Here is a 12,401-nt window from a genome sequence, read left to right on the forward strand (position 1 = left end):
GTAATTTTACACACCTATATTATAAACTTAGTATGTAAGCGGATAATTAATGTCAATAATGAAAAATGTATTAGTTAAATTGTTTTGAGACAAGTAATAACAGTTCATTAATCAAATTATTTAATTATTAAAGATGTATCCTTGAGAAATCATCCATTCATTAGAACAAATATTCTTTATGATTTATCTTCTTTTAAAGCGAGTGGAATCGTTCGGAGTCGAAGAATGACTTCACTTGATAAGATTTCTAAATAAATATATTTAAATAATCCTTATTATTTTTAAAATATATGGTTAGATTTATTATTATTATTTTTATATTAAAATAAATTATTGATTTTGTTATTATTATTATTATTAATTTTATGTTGACAAACATAAGTATCTTTGTAAACAAGTTAAGTCGAATCCAATTTTATAGAATTTTATAGTATTTAAGTTTGTTTGATAGGATAATTAAAATAATTAAATTAATAAATGATTATTTTTATTTATTTATTTTAAAAGTTGTTTTTATTTATTTAATAAATTGATGAAAATTTTATTGATAAATATTATAATATTATTGATGAATATTATTTATAAATATTAACAGTTATATATTTAAGTTTATTTATTTAATTAAACGAGAGGTTGAAGCTTATTAAGCTGTTCATTTAATTTATCTTGTCCCTATGGAGTGGAAATAAATAAATTCTAACCAAATCGTACACCAAGTTCACAGACGTTGGAAGCCCTTCGTCGATCCGTCTCCCACTCTGTAACGGCAATTGGAGCCAAAGCCTCGTCGCCCTTGGACCTGATTCTGCGCGCAGGAAAATAACCTAGGGTTTCGCCGTCGTTTATTCAGCAACCGGGGAGGGGATCTAGGTCAGGCGAAGATGGGGAAACGCAAGGTGTTGAACAAGGATTACCCGCCGGACTTCGATCCGGCCAAAATCCCTCGCCGGAAGCAACCCAAGAATCAGCAGATTAAAGTTCGGATGATGCTTCCGATGAACATCCGCTGCAACACCTGCGGCACCTACATTTATAAGGGTACGAAGTTCAATTCACGCAAAGAGGACGTCATTGGAGAGGTGAGATGGTTTCTTTTCCTTTTTTCTCTTCTCCGTGACGTGGTTGCTTGACCTTTCTTGTTCACAAAGGTCCCTTAGCCTTAGTAGATATTCTGGTATTGCTTCTCCTTCCTAGATCTGACTCACGCTTTGTCCTTTTAGTGCCTTTATTCAAACATAAAGCTTTATGGAATCATTCTATCTATAATGTCGGACCATGTACCCGTAATGTGTTTGGAAAACAAGACGGTGAAATTAGAATTCAATTATCCAAAAAACAATAGGAATTAAGATTTCCAATTACATCCGGCTGGTTATTTTTTTATGTTTGAGAGTTTTCTACGAATCACTAGACTGATTTATAATATAATACTAAACATTCTTTCTGTATCATTTCAAGCATAAGAACTGAAATTCTGGTTTCTCACTTAATTCCAAACATAAAAGTTGGAAAAATATCCTTCACGAGAGTACATTCTTTCTGCAAGTTTGCCTTGCCCATTTTTTCAGTTGACAAATTTAACTTTTGTTTATTAGCTTGTGCCCTTCAATTTTCTTAAACACTATGAGTTCAGGAACTCTTCTATTGTGAATTTGATTTTTGCAGCAAAGTTTACCATCGATACATTTTTGCAGACATATTTGGGGATCCAACTATTTAGATTCTACTTCAAGTGCTCAAGATGCTCAGCTGAGATAACATTCAAGACAGATCCTCAAAACTCTGATTACACCGTTGAATCCGGTGCTTCCCGTAACTTTGAGCCTGGGCGTGATGAGGATGAGGTAAACATATGCTTGTTTTGTAAATAATTTACTTAGAACTGTGATTATGAACTAATAAGGCAGGTCTTATAAGGTGGGTTTGACAATTTGAACTTCGGCCTGTTATTCCTGTATACAATATATTCTAAGTGATTGATTTTTTTCCATTGCTGGATGGGTAATTAGTGCCAGATCACATCTGTTTGTAGTGTTTTATGATTTTTTTTTTGATTGATGCTGAGTTCATACTTATGCAGAGGAAATTTTCCGCAGAGCCATCAATGAAGGTGGAAAAAGCAACAGACTATTTAACCAAAACTACTAGCACCGATTATGCTAAAGATGGACCAGGGGTACCTCCCCCGGCCTACCCAGCGGTACCACTTGTAGTACCAGCTTCAGTGGTTTCACCAGTTCCCGCGACGATCCCTACTCACCCTACTGATATGGTTGCGGCACGAACTCGGATCCCAGCTTTGGCAGAGTCGATGAAGAGCAGATTCACACTATTTCGCGGGGAGACTGATCCGAGTGTAGGTCAGTCTTGGATAGAGACTTTGGAGCGGACTTTCTCCTATATGGCTTGCTCCGAGTGGGAGAAGGCAGAGCTGGCTGTTTACCATTTACGGGATGATGCCGACATCTGGTGGGATATGCAGCGCTCGATTATAGGCGAGCAGCACATCACTTGGGTGAAATTTAGAGAGGCTTTTGAGAGCCAGTATGTTCCACGGTCATATCAGATGAAATGCCGACAAGATTTTCTGAGTCTTCGGCAGAACAACCGTACGGTGACAGAATACAATGCCGAATTTAATCGGTTGGCCAGATTTTGTCCAGAGTTAGTTGCTAAGGACAGGTCTCGTACGCTTCAGTTTGTCCAGGGACTGGATGGACATCTGCAAGTAGAGATTGCCGGTTTTGGTAATTTATCTTATATAGAGGCATTGGATAGAGTCCTTATGATTGAGGCGGCTCAGCAGAGAGTGAATGCCGACAAGAAAAGGAAGCAGACAGATCGGACTTCAGGACAGACCCAGCAGCCACAGGCTACCAGACAACAACAGAGTGGTTATAGTCAATCGGGTCAGGGTACTTTTGGAGCATCTAGCCGACCTCATAAATCAAGGCGGACTTCCTCAGGACGTTTCTGGTCTTCTCAGCAGAACCAGAAACAGTCTTTCAGTGACATGCACTGCACCCAATGTGGATCCAAAGATCACATCACATCAGCCTGTTCCCTGGGACAGTCAGTTTGTTATTATTGTAAACTGCCTGGGCACATGAGCCGAGATTGCTCACTGAAGGCTCAGCATGTGGCTTCCGTGATTTCTATTCAGGGAGGACAGTTCAGTCAGACAAGGACTCAGCGAGGGGGGCAGAAAGCCCAATCTTCGCATCGTTTGCAGAGGACAGCCCCTCCGACAGTAGCTGCATATGGCATGTACAGACAGGAGCCTTCCAATGCTTACACGGTATCGCAGGGTTCTGTTTTGGGACCTCAGTATCAGTCGCAACTTCAGCCACTGGTGCAGTATCAGCTACAGCCCCAGCCACTGGTCCAGTACCAGTCGCAGCCTCAGCCACTAGTCCAGTATCAGCTGCAGCCACAGTCATTAGCTCAGTACCCGACGCAGCCCCAGCCACCGGTCCTGTATCAGTTGCAGCCCTCATATCCATCTTTGGCTCAGTATCCAGCACCGCCTCAGTGGCAGGCTCAGACTCTGGCTCAGGCGCAGCAATCTTTGACAGTACTACCACCTCCACCCCTGCCAGAGACGGGACGAACTCACGTGGTTACCAGAGAGGATGCACAGCGGACCGACAGATCAGTTTTCCACGGTACGATTTTACTATATGCATTTTCTACTGATATGCTAATTGATACTTGTAGTTTGCATTCGTTATTTCTCGGGCATTTATGAGGGAGATTGGTAGACTATCTATTCTTAGATTGCAGCGACTGACCGTCTCCTTACCGTCCGGTGATACATTGGACGTCACTCAGGAGGTCAGAGGATGCCCATTGGACTTCGACAACTATATACTTACTGTAGATTTATTGGTACTGGAAATGGTCAAGTTCGACATTATCCTTGACATGGATTGACTGTCAGCATACCATGCCACGATTGATTGCCAGACGAAGGTGGTCACATTCCGACTTCCGAACCAATCCTCGTGGGATTTCACTAGCATCAGGGATGACGGTATATTGACCATTTTTGCGATTCAGGGTCAGAAGCTGTTGTCATAGGGCTATCAGGGATTTCTATTGTTGTTAATTAATATTGACGACAACAGTAGATCTCAGCTCTCAGACATTCCAGTGGTTCAAGAGTATCCGGATGTATTTCCAGATGAGCTACCAGGCTTGCCTCCCCGAAGACAAGTGGAGTTTGCTATTGAGCTAATTCCGAGGACCGCGCCAGCATCGAAAGCTCCTTACCGTATGACATCGAAAGAGTTGGACAAGCTAAAGGTCCAACTCTAGGAGTTATTAGACAAGGGATTTATTCGCCCTAGTGTATCTACATGGGGTTCTCCGGTATTGTTTGTCAATAAAAAGGATGGTACTCTGAGGTTGTGTATCGATTATAGACAGCTAAATGCAGTGACCGTCAGAAATAAGTACCCCTTACCACGGATCGAGGATTTGTTTGATCAGCTGAGAGGTACATCAGTGTATTTTAGGATTGATTTGCGATCCGGATATCATCAGTTGAGAGTCAAAGATTCTGATGTTCAGAAGATAGCATTTCACACCAAATACGGACATTATGAATTTTTGATAATGTCATTTGGGCTTACCAATGTTCTAGTGGTATTTATGGATTTGATGAACCGCAACTTTCTGGAGTATTTAGATCAGTTCGTTATCATTTTCATCGACGACATTTTGATTTACTCGCGTTCCGAGGAGGAACATGCACAGCATCTTCGCATAGTCTTGGAGACTCTTCGACAACATCATCTATATGCGAAGTTCAGCAAGTGTGTTTTCTGACTATCCCCAGTTAGTTTTCTGCAACACGTGGTTTCTAGCAGAGGTATTTCCGTAGACCCTCAGAAGATCGAGGCTGTCATTGGCTGAGAGCAACCAAAATCAGTTCAGGAGATCTGCAGTTTCCTGGGATTGGCCGGATATTACAGATGGTTCGTCGAGGGTTTCTCTCACATTGCTATGTCGCTGACATGTTTGACCAGGAAAGACGTGAAATTCACGTGGTCAGAAGCCTGTGAGACCAGCTTCTAGGAGTTGAAGCGGAGATTAGTGTCGGCACCGGTAATGGTTTTGCCCTCTGGAGAGGACGGATTCGTGCTCTACACCGATTCTTCTCTACAGGGTTTGAGTGTTGTTTTGATACAACACGGTAGGGTAGTCTCCTATGCTTCTCGTCAGTTAAAGAGCATGAGAAGAACTACCTAGTATATGATCTGGAGCTGACCGCCATTATATTTGCTTTGAAGATTTGGCAGCATCATCTGTATGGTATTACATTTGAGATTCTCACTGATCATAAGAGTCTCAAATATCTTTTCACTCAGAAGGAACTCAATCTTCGACAGAGGAGATGGATGAAGTTCGTGAAGGACTATGACTGTACTATTAACTACCACCTGGGGAAAGCTAATGTGGTTGTCGATGTACTTAGCCGAAAGTCTAGAGGGACTTTAGCTGGCCACCGAGTTTTGGTCACAGACTTGATTCAAGGTTCCTTTGAGTTGGGCCTTGAGGAGCAGGGACAGATAGAGCAGGGTATTCTGGTTACCATGGTTGCTCAGTCGTCGATCAGAACGAGGATCCGAGAGGCCTAAGCCGACGATCAGCGCTTACAGTTCATTGGCAGCCAGATAGTTTCCGGGACGGAGTTCACCCGAGATGACGAGGGTATTATTTATTTCCGACGCAGGTTATGCGTACCTCAGTCTCACCCGGTCTTGGAGGAGCTACTTCAGGAGGCTCATCACTCCCGATTTGCGATCCACCCAGGCGGAACACGCATGTATCGAGATTTGAAGCATTCTTATTGGTGGAACGACATGAAGAAAGACATCGTAGAGTTTGTAGCTAGATGTCTAGTCTATCAGCAGGTGAAGGCTGAGCACCAGAGACTTGCCGGATTACTTCAGAGGATTCCGATTCCAGAGTGGAAATGAGAGCACATCACTATAGATTTTGTGGTGGGATTGCCTAGGACATAAAGATGCCATGATGCGATTTGGGTAGTCGTTGACCATTAACTAAATCCGCACACTTCTTAGTGATCTGGAAGACCAATTCTCTGGATCGATTGACAGAGCTGTATTGTCGGGAGATCATCAGATTGCATGGTGTCCCTTTGAGCATTATATCGGATAGAGACCCACATTTCACGTCCCGGTTCTGGTAGAGTCTGCAGTAGGCCTTGGGCACACAGCTTCGATTCAACACAGCATTTCATCCGCAGACAGATGGACAGTCAGAGCGGACCATCCAGACATTAGAGGATTTGCTGAGGTCTTGCGTTATGGATTTCGGAGGCAGCTGGGAGGACCACTTGCCATTAGTAGAGTTCACCTACAACAATAGCTATCATTCGGTTATCCAGATGACACCGTTTGAAGCGTTATATGATAGACCTTGTCGGACACCCACCCTCTGGGAGGAGGTTGGGGAGGTTCAGCTGCTAGGACCTCAGAGAGCTCAGCAAGAGGCTGAGTTGGTCCGCACGATCAGACGGAGGATGTCAGAGGCACAGGACCGCCAGAAGATTTATGCTGATCGGAGACGCAGACCCCTGGAGTTCTCTACTGGGGACTATGTATTTTTGAGAGTCTCACCCACGAAAGGGTGAAAAGATTTGACCTCCGAGGTAAGCTAGCTCCACGATACATTGGGTCTTTCTAGATCTTGGAGAGGATTGGAGCGGTAGCTTACCGTCTAGCGCTACCACCATCTCTGGTAGGCGTTCACGATATATTTCATGTGTCTATGCTGAGGAGATATGTGCCCGATCCCGCACACGTTTTGTCAGATATATCAGTTCTCATCCAACCTGACGTTACCTTTGAGGAGGTTCCGATACGGATTCTAGATCACAAAGAGCGTCAGCTGCGGAATAAGACTATCTGGCTGGTTAAAGTTGGATGACAGTATCATTCTGACGAGGAGGCTACTTGGGAGCTCGAGAATACGATCCGAGCTCGATACCCCCATCTTTTTACTTGAGGTATGTGGGTTAAATTCTATTTAGCATTTATTTGGTTGGTTATTGCTAGTATTTGCTGAGGGCAATAACGAAAATTTGAGGACCAAATTTTTATTAGTGGGGGAAAATGTAAAATACGGTACCTCAAATAAAGATTTAATAATAAAGTTTAATAGGCGAATAATCTTAACGGAATTTTTAGAAATTTTTTGAGAATTTTTCGGAACTCGTATGACATATTTGGAGGGGATGCATTTATGACTTTGGAAAAGCCTGTTTGGAATACCAATAAGTGAGAGTTGATTGAGGAATGTACCTAGGGTTTGATTATGCAAAACCTAAGTTAATTTCTTTTTATTTCTTTCTCCTCTTTTCTCCTCCCGACTCCTCGCGCGCGCCAACCCCCTCCTCACCGTGCCCTAGCCGACTCTTCTCCTCGACACCGACGCTGCTTCTCTTCCTCTCATTCGCTCGAGCGCCGCCGACTCCTCCCTTGCGACGCCGACTCCCTTTCCTTCTTCCACTCCCGATCCTCTTCTCTGGTCTCCACTTTGCCGACGCCCACCTCAGCCCCGATCGCGCCGGCAGTCCGATCCCTCTCGTGTCTCTGCCCTAGTTTTGTCCGACGCCACTAGATCGAGTCGGTGCCACCCGATCACCGGCGTGAGAAGGTGTTCAGGGACCTGAGGGTCGTCCAGCCACACTCGATCTACCCTCTCCTGGTCCCGGACACGCTGGCAGCAAGCTTTCTTCCGTGCCCTAGATCGCCGCCTAGCGCCTGAGGTACATCTCGTGCCCTAATCCTATTCTTCCCCTCCAGCAGATCATTGTTGATGCCTTTATCTCCTTCTGAGCCATCGCAGCCTTGTGTTGGAGGGTAGATCATAGCATCACCGATTGTTGCCTTTGTGAGCGGCTTGCACAGATTTGTTGACCACCAGTTTTGACGGTTCCACTTGTCGTCATCGGAGAACAAGAAACGGAAGGTAACCAAATTCTTAACTTAAGCATTGTTGCTCTATTTTAATTCAGTTTAGAATTTGGGACTGCTAAATTAGGAGGAGAAGGAAAGGTGAGCAACAGGTTTCTTCGGCTGTGAGTCCTGCAGCAGGTCATTGAGATTTGGGTGAGTTATTGGAATTGATTCAAGTTTGTTTATCCTAGGTTGATTATGGAATGCTTAGGGTTAAGGTTGAATTAACTCAAGTTTAGGTGGTGAATTGTTTTACCGAAACCTAAACATATATCGGGGGTTAAGCGATGATCATATTTTGATTGGAGTTACCCTATATAGGTTTTGGGATTTTATTTAACTATTTGCTATATGTGTAAATAGCTAAATACATTTATGTAATCGCAGGACATTGATTTGAGACGGGCGTCTTGACGTAGGATTTCTGGTCATGATTGACTGATAAAGGCGGGTACCTCTGACTTATCTTCTTGATATGATCATTTTTGATATGCATAGTAGTTTATAGCTAGTAGTAATAATTGTGTTTACTTCTGCTTTGGTATGTTACTTCTTGGTTATTGTAGTCTGCCTATATTCCTATCTGCTTTGCATTCATACTTATATTCTTTTGTTTGTTGCCATGTTTACTCCTGTTCGTAGAAATAGTGACATACATTGCTCTACTGTGTGATAGTCTAGTTATTTGACATGTCTGACTTGTGTACCTAGTTTATTGTTACCTAGATCATTGTATGAATTTATTTTCTTTTTGGTACATTTTATATAGATGTGTATATTGTCAGTATCTACATGTTTAGTATCATTCATCATCTTGCATGATTGCATGCTGAGCGATTGTCGGCTCCATTATTGTTGAACATATCGCAGTTGCATGATCTGCACATACAACCACTCATGGGTTAATGGTATATTAGGCAAGGTGTGTGCAGTTTGCTCTGTTAGGGCTCCACTAGTCCGCTCATGGGTAGCGATGATTGCAACGTGTAGCGGGCAGGGATCCCTCCTCTTGACTATGATACAGGGAGATGAGAGCTTAGACTCCCCCACTATGTTTGAGGTAAGAGGATAGGTGTATTCCGATAACATCCTGTCCACTCGGTCACTCAGGAGTAGTGATGGCAGAGTACATAGTTGTCATAGCCCTACCCACTCGGTCTCACCATCGCATGTGAGATGGCTGACTGGTGTCAGGGGTGACCATGTCATTTTTGCATCATATGCATGAATTGCATTATTGCTTGTGATTGCTACATTTTGGATGTTGCATTTGTTTAGGTTGCATATGATTGACATGTATACAAGTGACATTTTGTATCTGGTTTGACGACCCTTACTTCTGGATAGGAGGTTCTCATGAGTATAGTTTCTTCAGCCTTTTCAGTCTGTATTTTCTACTTTTGTTCAGGAAACTGTACCGCATGATTATTACTGTTAGTTATATCTTATTATGCATGTCTATCTGGTATCCGTTGAGTTGTTGAACTCACACCGTTGATTTATTCCTATTTCAGGTTGAAGTTGTCAGGAGGTTCCAGTTGCTAGTCCCTTTGCCACAAGGATTTTCACTTTGGTCTTTTGGTTTTCTGTTTATTTGCTTAGAGCTATGTTTCAGACTTGTACTGGTTTTGCACTCTGGATTTTGTGTGTTTTGTCTTAAGGCATTGTAATGGTTGAACTTTTGCTTGTTCGGTGGATTTTCTATTTGGTATGTTTAGCTACGCGCCTGCCAGTCGGCAGAAGAGGTAAGTTTGGATGTTGTCTTCGATTTCTTTTCATATTGTGATGACAACCGGAGGCTGCTATATTATTACTGCGTGGATTATTTGTTTTTGTATGTCATATATATTCCAGCCGTGTTGGTTGATGAGTGTGAACCTTGAACGCTATGTAGATAAGTTTCAGATTATTATCCGTATAGGAGAGATGTTGTCGAAATTTCTTCTGGTAGGGATTTCCCCGGGATGTGACATTATAATTACTAAAATTTAAAATTTCACACTAGAAGTTTATGGATTCTTCTCAATTTTATTGTTATATTTGCCTGTGTTACAGGAAAGCTTAATGCATCTATGAACCCAAAGTTTATCGTCAAACCACGATCAGTGTTGCAGGTTAGTAAGAAGCCCCATACAATTATACAAATGAAGATTCAGACCCATCAAATGACAAAAGGAGATGGCAAAAAGCATGATATCAAGAAAGCCCAGTCAATAAATGGACTTCAATCCCTCTTTCAGAACTATGACAGTGCCTAAGGGTTGCGTTTAACAAAAGCTTGTTTATTTTTTCGGCATTGTAATCCGTTTCTTGGTCAATGCTTCTGCCGAGATAATTGAAGATGAATGGAGTTGTGGGGCTTGGCAATTGTGATTTGTCCGTTGGGAGTTCAAGAAAGAAAGAAATTTGGATGAAGGCTAAAGGGATTAATGGACGTGGGGAGAAAAATAAGGGTCAGAAGGACATGAGACAGGTTATGGAGATGAGAATGTGATCAAATCCTCAATGGAATTGAAGGAATCAAGCTCAAGCGCAAATAAATTATAGTTTAAATTTGAGCTCGATCCAAGTTGGAGTTGCCTTTGATGTATGTTCTCATCTTTCAGATTTTGATTATTAATTATGCTTTTACTGATTCGGATACTAATTGTTTTTTGTTTCTGTTGTATTAATCAAACTATCTTGGTTTAACTGAAACAGATGCTCTGGAGACTGGATCCTTATAGCATTCGTCGGTAGATTTTACATTTTGTTTTTGAATTCCTAGGAAAAGTTTACAAATTCAATTGCACTCCCAATGTTGTATCTTTTTGGCAAAATGTTGAACCGGAGAATGCCATATTCTAACAAGTCGATGTATGGTAAATCAAGTTGAAAGCCTTTTTTTTATAATGGCTAAATCTACACGTGTTATTTTAATTATCATATATCCATTTTATGCCGATTATTAGTTCAATCCTATGGAAATTTTCTATTGGTCATTATAGTAAATTAGGAAGGGCTCCTAGCGAGGTGACAAAATAAAAAAACTCAATGCACCATTGTCCTGGAATAATAACCTTGTATATGGATTGGATTCATGAACTCAATTTCTTATTCACAGCTAAATTTTACACTTCATGAAATTCAATTAGGGGCTAGTTTGGCTCACTCATGCTAAATTACAGGATCAATATTGGTGATGACATTTTCTTGAAGTTTTAGAACCAAAAAATGAAGCCATAAAAAAAAACAGAAAGAGGCAGGTGGAAAAAAAAAACAGTTGAGCCGTATATGACTACTGTTATTTTCAAGTTATCTTTGAATGAAATGATATTATGTGTTTATCATGCCACTACTTCATTAAAGTGAAATGATGGTATTAATGATTAAGTGATGAAATAATAGCATTAATGATTGAGGCATCTCGGTGGAAATACTTTTCCACTTTTCCTAATGATCTGTTCGATTTCTTGATTTACCTCACTATCAAGTCAACTGTGTAAGATGTCTGAAATCATATGATTTATTTTTTTTAGGACAAAAAATAAAATGAAATTTCTCTTAAAAATTGAATTAAACTCCAATAATTATTCTCAAAAGAAAAACAGATGTAATAAGAATCTAAATACAAGAACAAAAATTGATATATTGATGTGTATAGTTTATAACAACTTGAGATATGCCACCCAACCTAACTCACCTATTCTATTTCCTAGGGCAGTTACCCTAAGTCAATTGCAGTTCTTAACTTCGTATATGCCAAACTAACATAATCATGTGCAAGATTTATTGAAGTTGAATCAGTTGATTGTATTCAGAACAGACTTCGTTAGAATGTATCAAAATGGTTTTTCTAATTGATTCGATCTATTAAGATTTACCTAAAACAAGTAGAGGTGTTTCATTTAGGTTGACCCCACCAAAAGCTTAATTCAATTTGAATCACTTGAACTAATTGATCTGGTAAGAACATTATGGTTCAAAGACATTAATCTTTTCAAAGATATTTTGTTTTACATATGATAATGTGTATAAAGCTTTAACCGTTACAATGATATCGTTGCTTATATTTTTAAAGCTCATAAGGGAGTAGCTTGACCTAGTGTTGTTATGTTTGCTAAAACATATTTCTTGTATTTTTCCCATTTTAATTTGATTTGTGAATATAAACTCATTCATGAAATATCAAATATCTATGATGGTTTATTATAATCTTTCCAATTAATATTTTTGATTTATGAAAATCTAAAAGAAAAGTAGTAGAAAGTTTTAAGAGAACTCTAAAATGCCTTGAATGTTGACAAAAGATTCTGATAAGTTCCTCTATTATAAGAAGTCCATAAGATGTATAATTCTGATTGTCCATATGCAGTTATATTTTATCAATTCAAGATCTTGATGAATAAAATGAGAGTAAATTTTCATCAAAAA

The 12,401-nt window shown here is 40.5% G+C and overlaps 1 protein-coding gene across 2 annotated transcripts; it reads left to right on the forward strand.

Moving 5' to 3' along the window:
- Positions 1-676: 676 nt before the first annotated feature.
- Positions 677-9,675, forward strand: LOC121995686. Of its 2 annotated transcripts, XR_006115891.1 has the most exons (5): positions 677-1,079; positions 1,695-1,844; positions 2,081-3,665; positions 8,376-8,435; positions 9,503-9,675. XR_006115891.1 is itself a non-coding variant. In XM_042549428.1 (4 exons), exons 1-4 carry the CDS (start codon positions 882-884, stop codon positions 9,505-9,507), a joined length of 1,938 nt encoding a protein of 645 aa, XP_042405362.1. In that variant the 5' UTR covers positions 677-881; the 3' UTR covers positions 9,508-9,675. The 2 variants fall into 2 exon arrangements, 1 of the variants encoding a protein (XP_042405362.1); XM_042549428.1 differs by lacking the exon at positions 8,376-8,435.
- Positions 9,676-12,401: the final 2,726 nt, after the last annotated feature.

This window comes from Zingiber officinale, chromosome 6A (genome assembly GCF_018446385.1).
Source record: "Zingiber officinale cultivar Zhangliang chromosome 6A, Zo_v1.1, whole genome shotgun sequence".
NCBI lineage: Eukaryota > Viridiplantae > Streptophyta > Magnoliopsida > Zingiberales > Zingiberaceae > Zingiber > Zingiber officinale.